The sequence below is a fragment of the Camelus ferus genome, chromosome 8 (genome assembly GCF_009834535.1).
Source record: "Camelus ferus isolate YT-003-E chromosome 8, BCGSAC_Cfer_1.0, whole genome shotgun sequence".
In the NCBI taxonomy this organism is placed as follows: Eukaryota; Metazoa; Chordata; class Mammalia; order Artiodactyla; family Camelidae; genus Camelus; species Camelus ferus.
In genome coordinates, this window is record NC_045703.1 from 7,184,853 (window position 1) to 7,205,850 (window position 20,998).

Here is a 20,998-nt window from a genome sequence, read left to right on the forward strand (position 1 = left end):
CAAACTCCCTGAGCTCCACCTCCTGTCTTCCCTCTGACCCCTCCTGGACAGGAAACACCAGCTCTCTGCTGCCACTGCCCTGTCCCAGTCGCTGTCACCTGAATGCACCCTGAACTCACCAACCAAAGTGCTCATGTCTGTCTCAGCTCATCTTGTTCCCCACCTCCAACTCACACATCCCAACACTGAAAACACGACTGATCTTTTCACAAATAGCCTAAACCTTCCCCTTCCAGAAAGCCTCCCTGAATGACCTCACCCCCCTCCCAAAGCCAGCCCTCCCTCCCTGAACTCTCATTGTTTCCCTCTCTATTCATTTGGAAATTATCATTTGCAACCTTGTGTTGTTTTCATTTTTGTTTTTAACTTACCTTTCCCAACTGTCTAAATTATAAGATTATTAAAATCAAGAGCTCTCTAAAACTTTTCTTCCCCCTGACTAGATCACTGGTTTATTATAAAAGGATATTGAGCCGAAGGGAAGAGATGCTTAGGGCAAACACAGTATGAGGAAGGGGAACACAGCTCGCATGCCCTCTCTGAGCACATCCCTGTCCCCAAATCTCCACAGATACACCAACATGGAAACTATAAATGTTCTCTCCATCTATTCAATAAGCAGTGATCCCTCCTTTCTTTAAAACAGGGGTCAGCAAGCTATGCCAGGCAAGGAGGCCAAATCCAGTCTCTTTGTGAAGGTTTGTTGAGAAGCAGTCACCCTGACTTGGCTACCAAGCTGCAGGGGCTGCTTCACCCAACAGTGTCAGAGCTGCACAGTGGTGACCCAGACCAACGGCCCACAGAGCTAAAAATATTTACATCTAGCCCTTTGCAGGAAAAGTTGGCCAATGCCTGTTTTAAATCCCTATAGAAATGTACTCATGACGCGGATCTTTTCGTGCCCTGAGTCACAGTTGTGTGTCTATTTTCCCATCACTGTCACAGACACTGTGACTCCAGGGGAGGGACTGGGTCTCTCTTAGGTCTCAGAGCCCCGCCCAGCAGCATGCCCTGCTCAGAGTCAGAATTCACTCGGGTAATAAATGGTAATTCAGTATTCTCTCAATAAGTGAGAGATGTGCTGATCATTTTTAATGCTACACCTTTGCTAGAAGTAAAATTAGTCATTATAAAAATCAAATGGAAATTAAAAATTTTTGACTAGCATCTAACTCCTTTACAAAGCTTCATAGTTGTAATCCAAATCTAACTTTAACTGCTTATTAAATATATTTTGAGGAAAATTTTTTTGGAAACTACTTTTTGGATAAAGTAGATAAGAGTCATTTGGAAACAATTCCACATGCCTCATGTATCTAAAGAGGGAAAGTTACCTACTTTGGGCTTAAACTTTTTGAAAAGCACTGAAAATACCATTTCCCATTCTGTTTCACTAAACTGAACTTACTGCTTTAGACCATTAAGAAATATACCAACTCACAGCAGCTGTGAAGTTGAGAGATGGCTTCAAGACCGTAGCATAATAAAAAAATTCGATGATGTAATCATGTTGCTTGAAAAATACATTGGAGCTTGCATTTCTTGAGATACCTGTTTGGGAAATTACACCTTTTAGAAAGTAAAAGTAATGCTTTACAAGCAACAGCTCCTATCTACCAAATCTCCCCATCTGTGCTACTTCCCAAACTGGTTAGGATATCAAGACACAGGAGCCTCTCTGGCTTTGGCACTAAGAGGACCATCAGGTCTATTCTGTCCTCTGTGGGTCCCTTCTGAGCACCACTACTGATCCCCCCCATCAATGACATGTGCCCCACACATTCAGGCCACTGACACAATCGTCCTTTCACTCTTTCAGGGATTGGTGAAAGCTATTAAAATAGCAACAGAAAGATCCAAGGAATTAGCCTTTATTTTATTACTAAAAGAGAAAATTGCCTAGAAACCACTGAGATTTCAGAAGATGTTATATAAAAAAGGAAAAGAGGATGGTTAGTCAGCTGAAAATGTACCCTTTCCATGTGGTTTTCAGGTTGGAAAAAAAAGCTTATGAATACCTATCACACATGGCTGAAGTACAGAATTCCAAAGAAAGTAAAGTCTCCCCTTCATTATGAACACATTCTGCGAGTTAGACTAATAGTCATGGCAACATCAGCATTAAACAGCATCCTTAGGCAGCGACGGCCTCACAGGAACGTGCCAGCTACCATGGGGAAGATGATGGAGCAGCAGCACACAATTGTCTCTACCTGCACTTTTCCACGTCTGCAGACCTGTGAGTGATTCTGTCACCGTGGCTAAAACTTCTACTGGCCCAGGAGACGGATACACGTGTTCAAGAGGCTCATCCAAAAAATCCATGACCGTTTTCATCTCTTCTTCATTGAAAGAGAAGTTTGCAGAGCCATTTATCTGTTTGGTTAAAAAAATTTCAATTGCATTCTTCACTTTAGCAATTCACATCTAAGAAATAAAACTCAACCTAAGTCACAATGATACAATGGCTCTGTTTCCATCTTCATTATTTTAACAAATGTGTACATTCTCACTTGTCTGATGCTAGCAAGATCTTGAGCTGCTTACACTCAACTTTTGTTAATTCAGTACCAAATCTTTTTTTCTAGAAAAAGTACACTTACAGTTTTTCCTGATTACAAGTTGCAAGATATTCTTGAGTTACCTTAAATGTTTTTCTAATATTTTTTTCACACCCCAAAAGGATAAAGGTAAAAATGTAAGTGTGACATCTCCTTTCACTGGCTTCCCATACGTATACCTGGAAAGTAATAAATGGGGCTTAACATGAAAGAATTACATTAAAAACATACTCTTATTACACATTTTTTAAACTGAAAGCATAGTCAGGAATGTCCTTAATAAATAATAACCCTTGAAATTAAGTCTCCAAAATGGGAAGATTCTCAATTGCAGTATCTCAAAACAGTTCATAACCCATGCTTGGCCTAGCCCCTAGAGAGCCCAGAGAAAATATGATCATAACTAGAAGTGACAGTTTCTTGTCAAAAGATTTTTAAAAGATTATGAAAATCTTTTCTTCCTAAACAACTGGATTGGCCCATTAACTGCATGCCCAGGAGACTTTGAAGCTTTTGAATTTTTTTTAATTGAAGTGTAGTTGATTTGCAATGTTGTGCTAATTTCTAGTATACAGCATAATGATTCACTTATATATATTTCTTTTCATACTCTCTTTCATTATAGGTTATTACAAGGTATTGAATATATATAGTTCCCTGTGCTATACATTAGGACATTGCTGTTTATCTGTTTTATATACAGTAGTTAATATCTGCAAATCGCAAACTCCCAATTTATCCCTTCCCATCCCCTTTCCCCTCTGGTAACCACAAGTTTGTTTTCTATGTCTGTGAGTCAGAAAGTTGTAAATGTTCATTGAAACTGCATTCACCATGGCCACTGCTGCATGTTCCAACATTAACCAGCTGGATTTATGAGACTAAACACGCCAGGGCACCAAATGTGCTCATGGGTATTAAAAACTCACTTTTTGCAGAAAAACTTAAAAAAAGAGTAATTTTTTAAATCCATCGCACCAACATTAACTCCTTGAGTCAAATCTCATCTCTGCTGCTTTGCATTCTAGGTATTAGCTTTATCCTTTCTCATGATGGGACTGTCTTTTTGTGTGAAGGAGAGACAATCTTTGGCAGACCATTTTACTGTCAGAAAGCCTTTTCTCAGTGCATTTCCTGGGATCCTTCCATTTCTATTGTGAAATGCTAAGCCAAACGTGGAAGTTGTTTTTACTTTGTGCTCTATAAATCTGACAGTAAACTCCTGCTTCCTGAATCCATTAGTTGAACACAGAAACAGCCCCCCTGCATCTGGATCAACTCAACTCAAAAACCAATGGTAAAATACAGCACATTCCAAATTAAAGAGAAGAAGACAAACCATCTTCAAACATACCACCCTTCCAAGTAAAAACAGTTAAGTTAGTAGAAACCCTGGTTAGCAGCTTCAGCATCACATTCATTCATTCAAGAGTCCTCAAAACCTAACAGTGCTTGTATCTTGTCAAAGATTAAACAAATGCATAACTAGAACACCAGAACATTACACTTTAACTTATATCACATGATACTGTACTTGAGAGCTTGAAAACCTATACATAATTTAAAGTATTCTCAGGCAAAAATATTTTTTATTTTGACTTGAATGTGAAGCAGATTTTGCTTTCCAAGCCCCAAGCTGATTATACTAATCAAGAAACAAGGACACTGACAGTTATGGTCCTAAATAGAATCTGGAAATTGGGGAGATAAACTAATCATTCAGAAAATAATAGCTCAACAACCTTTAAAAAAGCAAACCAAAGATATTCTGGGATAGTTTCATTAACAAAACAAGGATTTTTTTTTTTTTTTTCAAAAAACAACCACATCACAATAGGTTTACAAAATAAGACCTAAAAAACTTGAACTTATCATTACAATTCATGTTTCTGCTCACCTTTTTTTTTTTTTGCCATGTCATTTGCAGGATGCAAATGTCTCAATTCATCAAATAATAAATACATTTAAATAAACCTTAAATTAACTAATTTTTTTTAAATTCTACTGTCCACAGGAGTTACGTAAGTAACTAGATGTACGCCACGTTATTTTCTTGACAACCCTCAAAACCTACTATGATGAAGGGAAAGAATCTATTATTTAATGAGCTGAGAATAGTGAGCAGATGTTCACATCAGAACTAATAAACAAATGTAGGTTTCCATTCATCTCAAATGAAGATTTCAGAATTAAAAGGACAGCAGTAACCCTCTCTGGGAAATTGCCAGTAACCCTCTGCACATTAACTAACTATGCCTTGATGGGACAGATAGACACTAGCAAAACAGTGACCTAAATTGCTTATCATCCACTCAGAGAGGTGACTGTAATAGCTAATATGAAGTAAATGTTTAAAAATTGTATCTATAACTTAATAACAGCCACTCAAGTGGTAAGACAACAGAACTCATCTTTCCAAGTACATCCAAGGAACAACTGGAGTTCAAGTCCTACTCCTCACCCCCTAATTCAGTGACAAGACCAAAACTATTGCCCATACAACTTAATGTGCTTCACTCAAAGTAACAGGATTTTGACCGGTGATGAAGGCCTTTGTTGTGCTACATACAGCTCAAAACTGAACTCTCAGGCGTCACGCTGCTTATCCATTCATCCTTTCAATGAGCATTCACTGGAAGCCTACTCCATGCCTGGCACTATACTAGGTACCAACTTGCAGCAGCAACCATGACACACACACACCCTCAAAGAGGTGGACTAGCTGTGTGTGCTTAGTGCTATGACAGATACAGGATAGAAAGTGCGAAGGGCAAGTAGCCAGGCCTTGAAATTGCCTTTGCCAAGGCCCCATCAGAAAAAGCACTTTGCATCCTTGGAAGCACAGGTAACATTTGGGAGGGTAGAGAAGGGGCTGGGGGAGATGTTTCAAAAGACAAGAAATAAGAAAAGAACTCTGGAAGATATTCTAAAAGTTCTGAACTTCACTCTCAGGGCAGTGGTCTGAAAATGTTCATATAAAAGAGCCATAAAATTAGATTGGTCTTTTAGTCAAAGAAGAAAAGAAAGAGTGGGGTCGAGGATGAGGAGGAGGAGAAAAGAAGAAGAAAAAGAGGAAACAAGTCTGGATGCAAAGCAGAGAAAAGATTGAATAGGGTGAAAATGGAGCCAGGAAGAACTTTTAAGAAACCACAACAGCAGTCGAGGAGAGAAAGCTGACATTGGCCTGAATCAAGGAAGCGGCAGTGGAGAAAAGATGGACTTGAGACACATTAAGGAGACAAAGCTGGACCTGATGCGTGCCTGCACTGGGTGTCGGTTTGCTCTATAGGGGTTGAGGGAGTTGGGTGAGTACAGCTGACTTGGGCAGGTAAAGAGATGGTGGTGTGGGCCACCAAGAGAGGGAAGTAGAGGAAACCAGGTCTGGGGTTTAAAGTCACTGTGGGACATCCAGTGGGCAATGTCCAGTGGGCAGCAAGACGTGAGGATCCAATGGGCAAGCTAGAAATGTGGGCTGGTGATACGGGATCTAGGTTTCAACAAAATAAATAAACAATAGCAGATTCCCTAGCCACAAAGAAGAAAACTCTGAGAAATGTTGAAAAAAAAAAAAGAAAAGAAAGAGAAGAGAGCCAGAGGTGGAGCTCTAAGGAACAAAAACATTTACAATATGGACAGAAAGGAGTTGCCTGCAAAGAGTCTTAAAGGAGTGGCCAAAGCAAAAGAAGGAAAATCAGGAGGAAAGTGGGAGAGGACAGCAATGTCCAATCCTGCAGAGGGGGGCAAAAGCTGTAAAAGCCCAAGAAAGCCCCTCCAAGATTAGGCAAGAAAGAGGTCTTTGTGTCCTGGGGACAGCGGTTTTATCTCAATGGCATGATGAGGGGAAAAGGCAGAACAGAGGGGGCTAAAGATGGAAGAGATGTGAAGAAGTGGAAGATGCAGCTGCAACTCTGGGAGGAGGCGAGACAGGGCAGCGGCTGAAGGAGGCATGAAGGTCAAGGGAGGGTTGCTTCCTTTAATGATAGAAATGTTGAAACACAGTGAAGCCACCCCCAAAGAGCAAAAGGTTAAAAATAACAAACGGAAGCAGCAGAGACACAGGTGAGAGGGAAAGTGGGACTAGGATTCTCCGGACAAGAGACTGAAGCCAAGACCTAAGTGGAAGGATCAGCCTGAAGGGGGTTAGACGTGCTTTGCTTAGACAGACACAAGGCAGTGATGGCTACTGTCATCAGCATCACCTCCATCTTCCCCAGGATGCAGGATTTACAGAATAGGTCTATGCCGATTCCTAGAGGCTGATAAAAGACCTTGCTAGTAAAAAGATTTCCTGAACCTGTTGTCAAGTTGTAAATTATATCTGCAATCTGAATAAAAGCAAACCCTCCTGAAACTTACTGGTAGGCTCAGAACTCATGAAAGCTGGGGTGGAGGAGGAATGTTTAACCACAGGCCTCTGGGGAAAAGTCCTCGGCTATGCAGTGTCAGGTGTGACTCACCTAGATACACACACAACATCTTGCTGCCCTGGGACAGAATCACGTTACTTTGCCACCACTGTGGACGTTATCCCTGCACAACTGAAGCCTGAAGGAAGGAGCTTTGATAGGAAGGAAGTACTGGGAATGGACTACAGGTCGACCCCATTGTAATGTGCCTTGCTTTATTGCACTTCACAGACACTTGAGTTTTTAATCAGTTGAAGATTTGTGGCAACCCTGCAAGGAGGAAGTCTATCAGCATTTGCTTACTTTGTGTTTTTGTGATACATTTTGGTAATTCTCACAATATTTCAAGCTTTGTCATTATTATTATATCTGTTATGGTGATTTGTGATCAGCAAACTTTGATGTTGCTACTAGAAAAAAATTATGACTCAAACACTCAGAGGATGGTTAGCATTTTTTAGCAATAAAGTGTTTTTTAATCAAGGAAGGGACATTAGGTTTTTTTAGACATAATGCTACTACACACTGAATAGACTACAGTACAGTATACACATAATTTCTACGAGCCCTGGGAAACCAAAAAACTTCACGTGACTCACTTTACTGTGATATTTGCTTTACTGCGGTGGTCTGGAACTCAACCCATGATCTCCAAGGTAGGTTGCATTATCAGAAACTAGCAAGATCTGAGAAATTTAAATGGCAGCAAGGAAACTCACTATCTACAACAGAAAAACCAAACACTAAGACGGTCTTCCTAATAAGTCGATTTCACTAAGCTGAAGTCCCTAAACACTTAAACACTAATCTAGGTGTTGAGGGGAAGGTATTTTATAGGTGGGATCAAGCCATACTCAGTGGACTTTAAGTCAAGGGGATGATCCTAGATGATCTGACTGACCTGATTCAATCAGTTGAAAGGCCCTAAAAGCGGAGCTGAGACTTCCCTGAACAGGAAGAAACTCTGCTCGTAAACAGTAACATCAGTACCTGATTGTCCCAGCCTGCCTTTCCTGATGACCTGCCCTGCAGATTTGGGACTTGTTAGCCCTCACAATCAAGTCAACTTCTCACAATAAATCTCCTAATATATATCTCCTGCTGATTCTACTTCTCTGCTTGAACCTTGACAGATACGCATACTAAGGAAAATGATGCAAATACAATGCAGTTGAGCACTAAAGAAATGCCAGGGGGCCATCACAGTTGCCAAGTCATTCTCAGCCAACAGTATCTCAAAGTATCTCCACAAATGGGAATCAGGATGAAACTACAAGGGTTCCTGTGCTGGTGGGAGGAAGTTGTCTACGCTGTGGCTGCAGGGGATCCACACCCCCTGAAATTTAGTATATAATAAATTTACTAGAGAGCTACCAGAATTTAAGGATCACCATTTTAACTGGTTGCATTAAATCCCTGGCACACCCCAATAACTACAACAGAAGAAAAGAAGGTATCCACTTTTAGCATTATCCATGCAGACATTGATGGTTTATATGGCTTTGCAGTCACTAAGTTTTATACGTGTTAGCCAAAGAACTCAAAATAAATCACAGACAGAATGCTTAACCTTCAGATAAGATCAAGGGCAGGATAATAATTATGTGGGGGGAAAAAGGCATTTATGTGTTTCTAAACCATAAATCCAGCCACAGTACCCAAATTCACATCGGAAATAACCTCTTAGTTGAATTAACTTTGTATACAAATCATAGACATGTTTTTGCCTTTGTGTCACAGGGGTTTCACATGATTTTTTTTTTTTTTTTTTTTTTTTTGCTAAATAGAATCTAAAGCAGGCATCTTCAAATGTCCTGGTGTGTGGACTGTTTCTACCAGGAGATGTACTGCCCACCACTGGCCACTGCCACACACTCTCACCAGGAGAGGAATATTGTGATGAGACAGTGGTGAGATGGGGTCCAGTTTTTACCAGCTATTACAAATAAAGTCTGAAACTAAATAAATTTCAGAAACCAAAGCACTGATAGTGATACATAAAAAATGTAGCACTATATACAATAGCCAAGAAATGGAAGCAGCCTAAATGTCCAATGACAGATGACTGAATAAAGAAGTTGTGGTATATTTATACAATGGAATATTACTCAGTGATAAAAGAAAAGAATAAAATAATGGCAAGTGAAGCAACATGGATGGATCTGGGGATCGTCATTCCAAGTAAAGTAAGCCAGAAAGAGAAAGAAAAATACCATATGATATCATTCATATATGAAGTCTAAAAAAAGAAAGAAACAAAAGAAAGAGGACATTAATGAGCTCATCTACAAAACAGAAACAGACTTGCAAACATAATAAACAATCTTATGGTTACCGGGGAAAGGAGGTGGGAAGGGACAAATTTGGGAGTCTGAGATTTGTAAATGTTAACCACTATATATAAAAACAGATTTTAAAAAATTGCTTCTATATAGCACAGGGAACTATAGTCAGTATCTTGTAATAACATTTAATGAGAAAGAATATGAAAATGAATATACCTATATATACATGCATATGTATATACGCATGACTGGGACATTATGCTGTACACCAGAAATGACACACTGTTAACTGCCTATACTTCAATTAAAAAATATAATAAACACTACAAGGCATACCCTTCCTTGGGAGGGAAAAGCAAGCACCTCTCCAAAGGGGCTGCGGAGGGCACCAGGGAGCGTGGTGAGGTCTACTGGGATCCAGGGCAAGACCTTCTCTGGTCTGGAAGAAGGGGGTGGCCAGTTGAGCCGGGAAAGGTCCCCTCAGAGATGTGGGTCCACCCCTAGCCTGCAGGCTGCTCTCCTGAGGAGGCTTAGCCACCCAGGCCAACTCCAGCCCACTGACAGGTACACGAGGATGGGCTCGAGTCCTAAGTGTTGCCCCAGCCAGGTCCTTCCAAACCCCAAAGGATGGGGAGGGGCAAAAAAATAATTTTTTTTAAATGCTAAAAGAAATCAATCCTGGATTTGAGGACAACCCCACTCTATGTTTGGAGAACCACTGGTCTGAAACTCTGAGAGTGCTTTTCAGCTCAGCAAAACAAAATGCTCTGCTGTTCGAGCCAGTGGATCAAAACCACGAAAGGGACTACACATCGGGGTGGGCTGGAAGTCTCTGTGTAAGGATGCTGAAATGGATGATGAATGTGGATTATTTACTCATCAGCTACCTGTAATAAAGCAATAACACTCCTCCCTGAAGATTCAACCTCCATTATTGACAGGGAACAATTAGCATCTAAGAAGTAAATTGCCTTAATCCATGTCAGCTGAATGACGAATAAAGCTACAACTTTCTTTTTAATCTGACACCATCTACACTGTAAATCTTTTGATGACTCTTGGAAAGACACCAGCCTTTTAGGACTGAAGCAGCTTTGGAGCAAAGAAATGAGTGCAAAGATCTACCTAGTTATTATAAATATTTGTTTCCCATCCATTGGGGAATTTTAGTAAGTGAAACAAGACATTGTGCTAATGTTCTGGAGTAAATAATGAGCTCTTTGTCATTCAGTTTCATAACAGTTTCTAGTCGTAAAAAGAAATAGGATACTTACTTTGCTGTGATGGTACCATTTAAACTCTTAGCATTTAAAGAACAATATAATGGTATCTCCAAAGCAACTTCAAATTTTGGTAACACTAGAAAAGAAAAGCAAGGATATTTCAAACAATCTATTTTCCTATCATTTTCAGCTTAGCAAACTAGAGACTAGAATTGCTCTAAAGCAGTTAATAGTTGCTACTGTTTGAACTTAGATTTTTTTAGGCTCCAAATACACATTAATACATAGACAGAAAGCACTTTATTCCACTCAAAATCAAAAGTCCTACAAGGCTGGTGACTAGACAGTGACAGTGGGGGCCAGCTGCTGTGGACATTTGTGTCAGTGGAAGCGTCCCACTGATAGAACCTAAACTGTACCCATAACTCTAGATGCAAAACCATCTGAGAGCTGAAAGACAAGGCTTTTTTTAAAAACACCTTTATTATAGATATAAATGCACAGTAAACCACATATTTCAGATGTACAGTTTGATACATTTTGATGGATGTATACACCAATGAAGCCACCACCACAATCAAGACAGCTAACATTTACATCACTCCCCAAGAGGTCCAAATTTCAAATTCCCAAGTTATCCCTTCTCATCCCCTTTACCCCCTGGTAACTATAAGTTTCAATTGTCACCCATTAGTGTGGACTTACTGCTTGTTAAAATACTTCCACATCACTTGGAAAAGAGCCGCTTCTGAGCGGCCCCTTCCCTAAATTTTCTCCAATTTGGTTACTAAAAGCACGTCCTGAGGTCCCCAAACTCTCCTTCTTCTGCATGGCAACAAATATGCAGTCACAGAGAATCCCTGTCCTCTGAGACTATCAAAGGTCAACCTGGTGACAATCTAACACAATGATAAATGTAGGTGGTTGTTGTTTACAACAATAATAATAACAACTTGATATTGTTGTTCTGGAACACAGCCCAGTTGCAAACTTAGTAAGGTATAATGGGAGTTCTACTTTCTTCTCAGCTGGAAAGGAAGCCACTGCAGAGATTCTGATAATCCCGTGCGGCTGGTCCAACATGCCCAATAAGGTCAGGGAGGGGGCAAACACATATGACATTTCATACCAAAATCAGGAACAAGAAGGCCCAAGATAGTCCAGATGGTAGCAATAATGGAGGAGGTTGGGTTCAGGCAGTGGCTAAAAAGGTTGACCCCCTGGAGGAATGCCCAGAGATAACCTTGAGAGCATCTGGCAGCTCAGGACCACAGCCATGATTTCTAGCCCATCGACAGCCCAGGTTCAACCAGACACTATGGGACACTTAACAAGGGCAGGCAACAGCTCCTCAGTGTCAGCACATCTTGCAGGAACACCCAGCTTAACACCAAATCATGCAGAGGTAAGAGGATAGACTGATAAGGAAGAAACTAAAGCCTCTTGATTCAAGAACTTTCTGAAGGGGTTGCTCTCAAACTTGGGTGTGCAGTAGAATGAGCAAGACCCTGAATCTGTGAAGTCAGCAGTCTTGAGGTGGACGCCTTTTCCTTATGACTTAATAAGATCCTCAGATGCTCAGGACACAGACCAAATTTAAGTCACCTCAGCAAGTACTCCCAGAAGGTGGAAGAGCCTAATTTCCCAACATGAGGACCTTTTAAACTGGAATATTTTCACTGTATCTAAAAAAACTATTCTCTTCACTGAATTTGCATGCTTTTATTAAGGCTAAATATGAACCTGATATAATTATTTAACAGGAAAATGACCAACAGAAATAACCAACTTTGGAGTATTAAACATGATTTGTGAATTTAAAGCTTTTATAAACTTGAGTTTTATTAAACTTCTCTATTCAAACTTGTTATAAATACAAGGAAAACCTATAAATAATCTGGACATGTTGAGAAATAAATACTTAAGTATAATTAGCAGTACTTCTAGTCTGTAATCTGAAATGTAACACATAACTGAAATCTTTCTTAAATGTAACTCCTTATATTGATATAATTAGATAACTATATATATGTAATTACATTATAAAAACAACATATATTTAATCAAATCTTCAAAGCTATTTTTTTAAGGAGAAAGAGGAGGAGGAGGGACTTAGATACCAACCTTGTGCACACATTCAAATCCAAGGGATTGATACCATCTTCATTATCTTTTATAGCAACATCTAAATCAAAGGCTTCTTGATCTTGGATCGATTTTCGGACTCTAGAAGATCCAGACTCTTTCACATTATAAATAATATTAAGCTGCAATAAATAACAAATTAGTATAAATAATAAATTAGTAGCAATAAACTGCCTTCATTATACATTCTAAATATTAGGTAATGATTCTCTTTGGGACAAACCCAACTAAATTTGTAATTGTCAACGTAGAAAAAAATTAGTTTTACTAACTAAGTATCATAATCAACAAATATAATTATGAACATTTATAAATAATGATTTTTTAAATTGAGAAATTGTTCCATAACATTCCAAGTATCCTAGACCATTGTGAATGATATTGATGGTTATTGCTTTTTCAAAGAATGTAAAGCCCTTGAGGGTAAAAATGAAACTACTGCCAACTTTCTTGAAAGCATCCACTAATTCCTAACTGGAGCATCCAGCTGCCCAACTGGAGTCATTTTTCAGAAACTGGAACCTTACAAACTATCAGTAAGATAAATCAACATGTCTTCATCCAAGATCCTTGGTTGAACAGAAACTTGTTCAACTGCCAAGGATTCTTTTTGATCATAAAATGCTTTCCAAAGATGATGAAATACACGGGGGATTTCAAGTCAACTAGGTCTTTTTCGGCAACACCAATTTGAATGGTGCTGAGGGGACACTGTGGGGCAGTGTGAGGGCCAGTGTTTTTCTCAAAGAGATCCTAAGATCAGAAGCTTGGGAGTGTACTCAAAATTCCCTATGCCTGCCTTATGCCAACTTGAATAGGAATCTATTTAAATTCTTTACCTCTTCTGCTTTCTTTGATACCAAGATTCATAAGCCTTACAATTACTATGTAATACTGTATTTTATTTTACTTATACTTAAATCTGTCTCTCTCTCACACACATATACCTCAGAACTCAACACTTAGCATCCACTGCGGATTTACATACTTTAAAAACACCTCTCTCTAAGCCTTCATCTTTCAAACCTAAGAGTTCCAATTTTTGATTGTGCCTCACCTAGATCATATAATCCTTCATTCTCTTCATCATCTGGAATATCTTAGTCTGGACATTCTCCAACTTTTCCTAAGCTACAATTAAAATTGTAGGATATTCTTGGAGTATTCTTGGAGTCTCTCATCAAACTGGAGAGACAGCCTCTGTGATTTCCCTGCCCCCTTTCCTGTGACATGCAATTTTCCTTTAGAGACCAATCTCATCAGGAAATAAGCACAACTACGAGGTTTGTCCCCTGGGCCACAATTAACATCCAGCTACAACTAAGTGTTAAGAGTTTACATTTGGCCCATAGTAGAGATCAACTACTCACTCAGAGAACTTCAAGAGATCTTGCAGTTTATTTCCAGTAGATTGCTTTCCATCACCCAAAAGAGGTGAACACTGACTGCAAACCTGAGTTTCTTTGCCCTCCTTTTTCCTAGAGCACTTACAAAAATATCAACTAAAGGAAATGTCAGTACCTATTCCCAGGTGACCAGCATTTTTGCAGTTTTCTTCTCCATTACATGAAGTGCCTAGTGGTCCCTCCCTTTGTCTTCTGCATGTAGGTACAGACATGGGACTGATGAGTGTGCTGACCAGTAGGTGCCATATTTACTGCAGTGTCCTTCAAACCTCAAATAAAAACTGTCTGGATTCAGTCATTTATCTACATTTGGCTTATAAAGAATGAATTCCAAGCAATATGGTGGTTTAAGTATACATAATTTTTCAATTGTATCTAAATATATCCAATGTGTTTACTTTTGGATTTACTCTTTGCTTTGAAAGACAGCTCAGGAGTGACAGTTTTCACATTGTCTTTGTCAGTAAAGATCAACACAAATTATTCGCTCTTTCTGACCTTTTCATTGAATACTTTGAATACTGTTCCTTTTAACTAGGATTTTTCCTTGGTTTTTAAAAGACATTTACTGTGTGTTTTGAGTATCGTACAAAATAATCTTCACATTATTTGGAAGCTTCCAAATTATACCTGACTATGTGCCCTACTTTGCTAAGTGTTTCTGTTCCCCCAACTAGAACAGTTGTACTGGTTTTTGAAAAAGCACCTCTTCTCTATAACAGCCTTTTTTAACTTTCTCAGTAAATCTTTCAAGGTTTGTTTGGATTTTTTTCTAACGAAGCAAATGATCTTTTTTGGCACTGTTACATATTATTTTGTGTCCCAAGAATATGGGAAGTCCCTATGACTTTCATGTATTAAGTATAATAACTTCCATTCAGGATTTTACCTACTGATTCCATTTTATTCCAGCCCAATTACACCATAAAGGGTCAATTTCTTCAGATTTCCTTCCTACACCAGAGCACTGAACACATCATGCTCTACTTGCTTTATTTACTATAATATAAAATTTTACATCAAAGGGGCACATTTCCTATCTTCAAGTCAATTACTTGTAATATCATGTTAACCTTTATTTTTTAGATGAACATTAAGAAATTTTAAGTAAAATGCTACTTATCAAATCACAGTAGAAACTCTACCAAGTGTCACAATTTCTGAGCTGTATTTTAACAAAAAAAGGCGAGATTTCCCAACAATTCACATGAATCATATTGGAGGATTTTAATTCTCACTTCAAAAAGCGTATAATACTCAAGAATAATTTCTTCCAAAGGATTATCAAACCATATAGTTGCCGTCTTCTCACTAGCTAGTAATCTCTCTAACTCCTTTTATTAAAGAGTGATTTATCTTGCCTAAGTCATAGAAATTAATCATTAAGAATTTTACATTATCTAAGTTAAAGATTGAGCAGTGCCCCAAACCAAAGAATTATTACAGCAAGTCATAGTTAACAAACAAAAACAAACATGATTACATACCTGACAAATAGCAAATCCAAAACCAGTTGCAGAAATATTAACTGCCATTGGCTGCACCACAGCAAGCTGAATGAAGTGGGAAAAAAGTGAATAAGGCTAACTGTCCATATCGAGGTCCTCAACCAGCACAAGAGACCACCGTTACCCCTCCCTGGGAGTCTAAGAAATCGGCACTGTAAAGCTCTAAGAAGTTTACAACACACCCTCACATGTCAAAACTGATGGGTCAACCAGATAAGGGAGGGGAAGGCCGAGGAAGGACACACTCGTGCTGTGGACAGGTCTGTCCTTCTGCAGAGGCCGAAGCATGAAAGACAAGAAACAGAAGCCATTTCCCTCCTCACGCCTCCCTCAGCATCAAAGCCCCTGGCCTTCCTGAGAATGCAGTGGGACATCATCACTGACTAGTCCAACGTTAGTCCTTCCTTGTCCTTTGCCGTCACTCCTCCTCCTTAGTTTCTAGTCCTGAAGTTATCCATTACCTTCAACTTCCTACAAGGTTAACCAAGGGAATAAGTTAGGGTCTAGCGTAGTCCTTTATTCCATTTGAAAGAAAGAATTCTACTACTGGTTTCATTAATTCTCTTAAGAGGACATGTGGTGCAGCCAAAAAGAACATGGTCTTTGCAATCGTGGGTTCAAATCCTAGTTCTGCTGTGACTAGTAACATGATCTTGAGCAAGTTATGAAAACTCTCTTAACCTTAGTTTTATCATGTGTCCCTTGGGGATAAAAGTGCTTACTTCCTAGTGTCAGTTTAAGAAGTAAATGCAATAGTACATGCAAGGAAATCCAGCACAGGGCCTGCCAAGAACAGGAACTCAGCAGGTGTTCATTCCTTTCCCAATAAGACAAGGCCCATGTTTTCTGCTTTTCCCAATCTTTCCAAAGTTCTCAAACCCTCCTCCCCTCCCCAGCTCAGCATATTCAACCAAAGGACATTCGTTCCTCCAGGACAGGGCTGGGAACAAGCCTTTGTTGAAATCAACAGAATGGAAACAAAGCCCTATTCCAGCAGAAGGAACCATCTACACAGAAATTCAGATCACCAACCACCCCTTGTCCCCACCTCTGCCGTCTGGAGGAGGAAGCGGTTCTGTGTGTCAATCAGAAACTTTACAGGACTCGGTGAGCTGGGCCCCATCACAGTCACTTGGAGGTTTGTCCTTTCTGTGTTCATGAGGGCTGCAGATTCAGACAGGGCCTTCAAGGCCACAATGGTGTCCTGCTGAGAAAAGAAAAAAGCTTGTGCATGTGAGTATCTATCAAGTTCTCCAAAGCATGAACTTCAGTTTTGTTTAGGACACCTCTACACATTCATCCATCTTCCTTGGGAGTGAACTCTCCTTGACTCATCTTTGCATCTGCTTGACCTGGAGTACAGGAAAGGCTCAGAAAACATTTGCTGAATGAAACTGAACTCCTACTGCAATAGGTACCATGGATGAAAAATGGCTAATAAGACAAGGAATCAATTTATCCCAAGTAAATATCAGATATGATGTTTATATCAGTGATGAGAAAAAATTAAAATTAGCAACTTAAACATTTGATTTGTAATATATATATAGTTAGTTAACTAGTTACGTTACTTTACATATATACATACAGTATATACACAGATACATATACATATAGTTAAAGAAATTTAAAGTGATCATGACTCACCTGGGTAGATGCAAAACCTCCGAAGCTATTTGTGCGCTGAGCCACCTCATTATCAGGACTCCCTCGGCAGCCTGATGCTGCTGGAAGTGTGACAGCAGTGCATATGCTGCAACTTCAATATCCAGGGAGCTTGGCTGCCAGGATTCAGAAAGTTTGGACACTGATGACACCCAGAATTGCATGCCTCCTGCAAAAGAAAAGTAGTAACATTCTCACCAATTACAGAAAAATTACATTTTATACCATTAAACACTCCTACACTGGTCCAAGATCTCCTTTACCAGCATAAATATATATATATTTCTATATATGTGTATATTTATGCCAAGCAAATATATGTATATCCATACACACACCAACATGTACTTACATGTCCCCTTTAAAACTATTACAACATATAAATTTTCATCCTTTTCCTATTACTTATATTTGAGGACGTTTTGATGGAAATATTTTCCCAAGAGAAATTCCATATGTTTGGCTAAGACCAAACAACTATAAATTAAAAAAAAATACTGTATTCCAGACCATCCCAAAATATTTTAGGACATACTGGAAAGAATCCTGTTCTGGGAGTCTGTCGTTAACCAGCTCTAATGTTCTGGGAAAGTCTCTTTCTTTTTTTCATTAAATGAAAGTTGGTGTTATACATTCAAAATCCAAGACCCCAGGAAAAAAATGAGGAACCCTGGACAACTCTACAAGCTTCCTAGAGATATTTCTGCTAGCCCCCCAAGGGACATCCCAGTCCATACACCCTCCTCTCTCTCAAATATTACTACTCAGAAGATGACTACACTTGGGTGGAATGTGAAATAACTACCACTTAGCCAAGCAGAGAAGCAGAAATGCCAAGGCCTACTTCAGGTTCTGTGCAATCATCTTCTCATCTCCAGCACTGCACTAGCTACTGAGGATTTAATCTAAATTACTGCTAATAACAAGGCAATACTTCTTACAGTCTCAGAAGTCTCTAAATATTTTCCACAGTTACCCTTTCTTGAAGTATAAGAGATGTGAATCAGTCAACATTACCTAAAATTATTTCTGCCCACCCATTCCCCCCTCAACACACACACACACACACAAAACCCGGGATCTCTGACCACAGAGGCCGTTTGGGAAGTAACAACACCTACACTTGTCCTGTTGTAGCCCATAAGCAGTCCCCATCCCAAAACTGTTAAAAAATTACACACCCACCTCACAGCATCTTTTTTGGCATTTGTGTTTCCATTAATAAAATTAATTAGCATTTTAATTCACATTTCTGAACACTTGCTATATGGCAGTCCCTGTACATTATCTCATTTCATCCTCACAGCAACCCGAAAATAGGTGTTATTCCCATTTTACAGTTAGGGAAACTGAAGCTCATAAAGCTAAATGACAAGAGCCAGAACTTGAGCCTGAGTCTCTCTAAAACCCATGGCCTTAGTGACCGCCGAAGGCCACCAAACCAGAAATGACATCACACAACTCACAGGGTAACTGACACAGGGCAGAAATATCTAAAAGAAAGAAACACCCCAAGACCAAAATTGTCTGGAAAACTCTTGGGGAGAGTAGCAGCAGATGGCTACATCACACCCATTCTGCCGTTTCATTTTCAAAAGATGTAAACGAAATCCACTTCATACGAAATCTGCTTTGTATCTGGTTTACAAAACCTGCTCCCATCACGTACATGACCTGGAGTACAGGAAAGGCTCCCCGCGTTACCTTCTTGTTCCGCTCTCCCCGTCAGCATATTCAAAGCTTCCTTGGCTTTAGGGCTCCTCACAGATGACAGCGCATAAGTTACAAGAGCCAGCGTGTAATTGTCTGAAATTCCTCTATCAAATTCAGACTCCAAAAAGTTGACAGACTCCTGCATATCAATATTAGGCTGGAAAGAAAAAAATATATATATTCTACTATTCAAAATAACCCATTACCACATTTTTAAATAAAAAGCATTTTCAAACATTCATTCAAAAAACAGTTTCAGTGTCTGTTAAGCACCTGACTTTGTCCTAGGCAATGGGAACCACTCATGATGATCACAGACATTTAAAGATCTGCCTTGCATTTTGAAAATAACACTGCTTTTCAGGTTTTACATGCAAATAGGCACTATTCCTTAGAGGGAATAAAAAATACAAAGTATTTGCCAGTATTTCTCCAGTTGACTATCATGAACTAAGAAGGGAGCATTAAACACAGCCTGAGAAGGATACTGCTCATATTTGATCTCAGGTGTTGAAGCTCTAAATACAGCTGAAAGTTTATCCTCTACATGTCCAGTAATGGGCTGGGAAAACAGCAGTAGCTTAATATAGAGAACAGCTGTTTTTGATCATTTGCAGTCTGCATGAAACAGTAAAGGCGTCAATCACTGGGACAGCTCCGAGGCAAAATTAAGCTCATTAGCATAACTTTCCATGCTCACTCGTTTTCACCCAGACATCCATGCCCACTTCAGACACTTTTTAGAGTGTGGGTGTACTTTTTTTTTTTTACTAAATTAGCAGACATTATAACTGTTCCATGCTATTTTAGAAATAAAACAATCCTTCACAACTGAAATTTGGAAGAATTTTCTCTCCCCTAAGAAGTTAACTTCCCAATGATAAAAGATGTACTGACTTTTCACACTAGTAACAACATCATTTACATTAGGACATATTTTTAGAATTCTCTCAGTTACTCTAAAAGAGTGGGTCAATGTTTTCATTCTTAGATTTTCGAACGTGCCCACAAATGCAAAGCGCGAGAGTACTCAAATTCAAGACTTCGAATGTGATGTAAAGCCGCAAAACTCTATTTCCGGATGCATATTTGATCCATCAAGATTTACCTTCCTTGTGATTTTCTACCTATTATTTATTAAATTACAGATTAAATACCTGATACTTTTTATAGCCCAGGAGAGAAGTCACAGTAGAAGCCGTAAGGGTTACGGGACTTTTATTGCCACCTTGAAGTTCACTGTGGATCACTCTTCCAGGTTCCCAAAATTCACCACTAGACTTTTGAGGTCCTTGGAGCCAAGTGTATGTTCTGTGTAACACGTTCTGATCAATGTCTATGTAAGGATCAGCTTCAAGGAAATATTGCAAAACAAAAGCTGACAACCTTGGTGAAAAGGGGGGGAAATTACATAAAATACACTTTATAAAGGCCTCCAAATTACACTGAGCAAGAAAACGTCAACATAACAAGACATTTTTCCCCATCAGAAGATTGAACAAAGGGCAAATCCCTGAAGAAAGAACAAAGGGAAGACAGACGACAAAGAGACAACAAAGTAAACAACTCAGCTGGGCCAGTGGGCGTGGTTTCCACTTACAATGGCCAGGAAATTCCCCGTCAACTCACAAAATATCAGAGTTGGGAAAGAACACAGAAACCATCTAAGCCTGCCTCATTATTTTATAGGTTGAGAATTGGATACTCAGAAAGAGTTAAATAAATTGTCCAAGGTTATTTATCTTTGGACTATTCCCGGTATTTACCAAGGAAGATCTCATTACATACTTTGTTCAACCCTAAAGCAGTGGATGAAGTATACATAGTTCACAATCAAACTGTCGTACTTTGAAGTAGAGGAAATGGACATTTTTTTCTCCTACAGGACAGGAATCAGCACATTCCAGCCTGTGGGCCAAACACAGCCCACCGTGTGTTTATATGTGCCTCCCCCTCACCAACCCCCAACCCTACACCCAAGAATGGTTTTCAAAGAGAGAAGGAAAGGGAGAGAGAGAAAGGAAGGCAGGGAGAAGAATATGCATCAGACTCTATGTGGCCTGCAGTGCCTAACATATTCACTATC

The 20,998-nt window shown here is 39.3% G+C and overlaps 1 protein-coding gene and 1 long non-coding RNA gene across 2 annotated transcripts in view; both read right to left on the bottom strand.

Annotated features, from left to right (window-relative positions):
* LOC102507509 (CD109 antigen-like) overlaps positions 1–10,898 on the bottom strand; it is a 42,326-nt gene extending 31,428 nt beyond the window's left edge. The window contains 6 exon segments of the mRNA XM_032485426.1: positions 1,442–1,551; positions 2,238–2,376; positions 2,645–2,673; positions 2,676–2,740; positions 10,527–10,611; positions 10,895–10,898. Of these exon segments, the coding sequence (XP_032341317.1) occupies positions 1,442–1,551; positions 2,238–2,376; positions 2,645–2,673; positions 2,676–2,740; positions 10,527–10,611; positions 10,895–10,898 (432 nt within the window).
* Positions 10,899–12,585: 1,687 nt separating this feature from the next.
* LOC116665514 lies at positions 12,586–19,045 on the bottom strand. Its single transcript, XR_004322187.1, has 5 exons — positions 18,904–19,045; positions 17,182–17,368; positions 16,583–16,738; positions 15,514–15,579; positions 12,586–12,742 (listed from the first exon to the last, which is right to left on the bottom strand). It is a non-coding gene; the product is annotated as an uncharacterized LOC116665514 (long non-coding RNA).
* Positions 19,046–20,998: the final 1,953 nt, after the last annotated feature.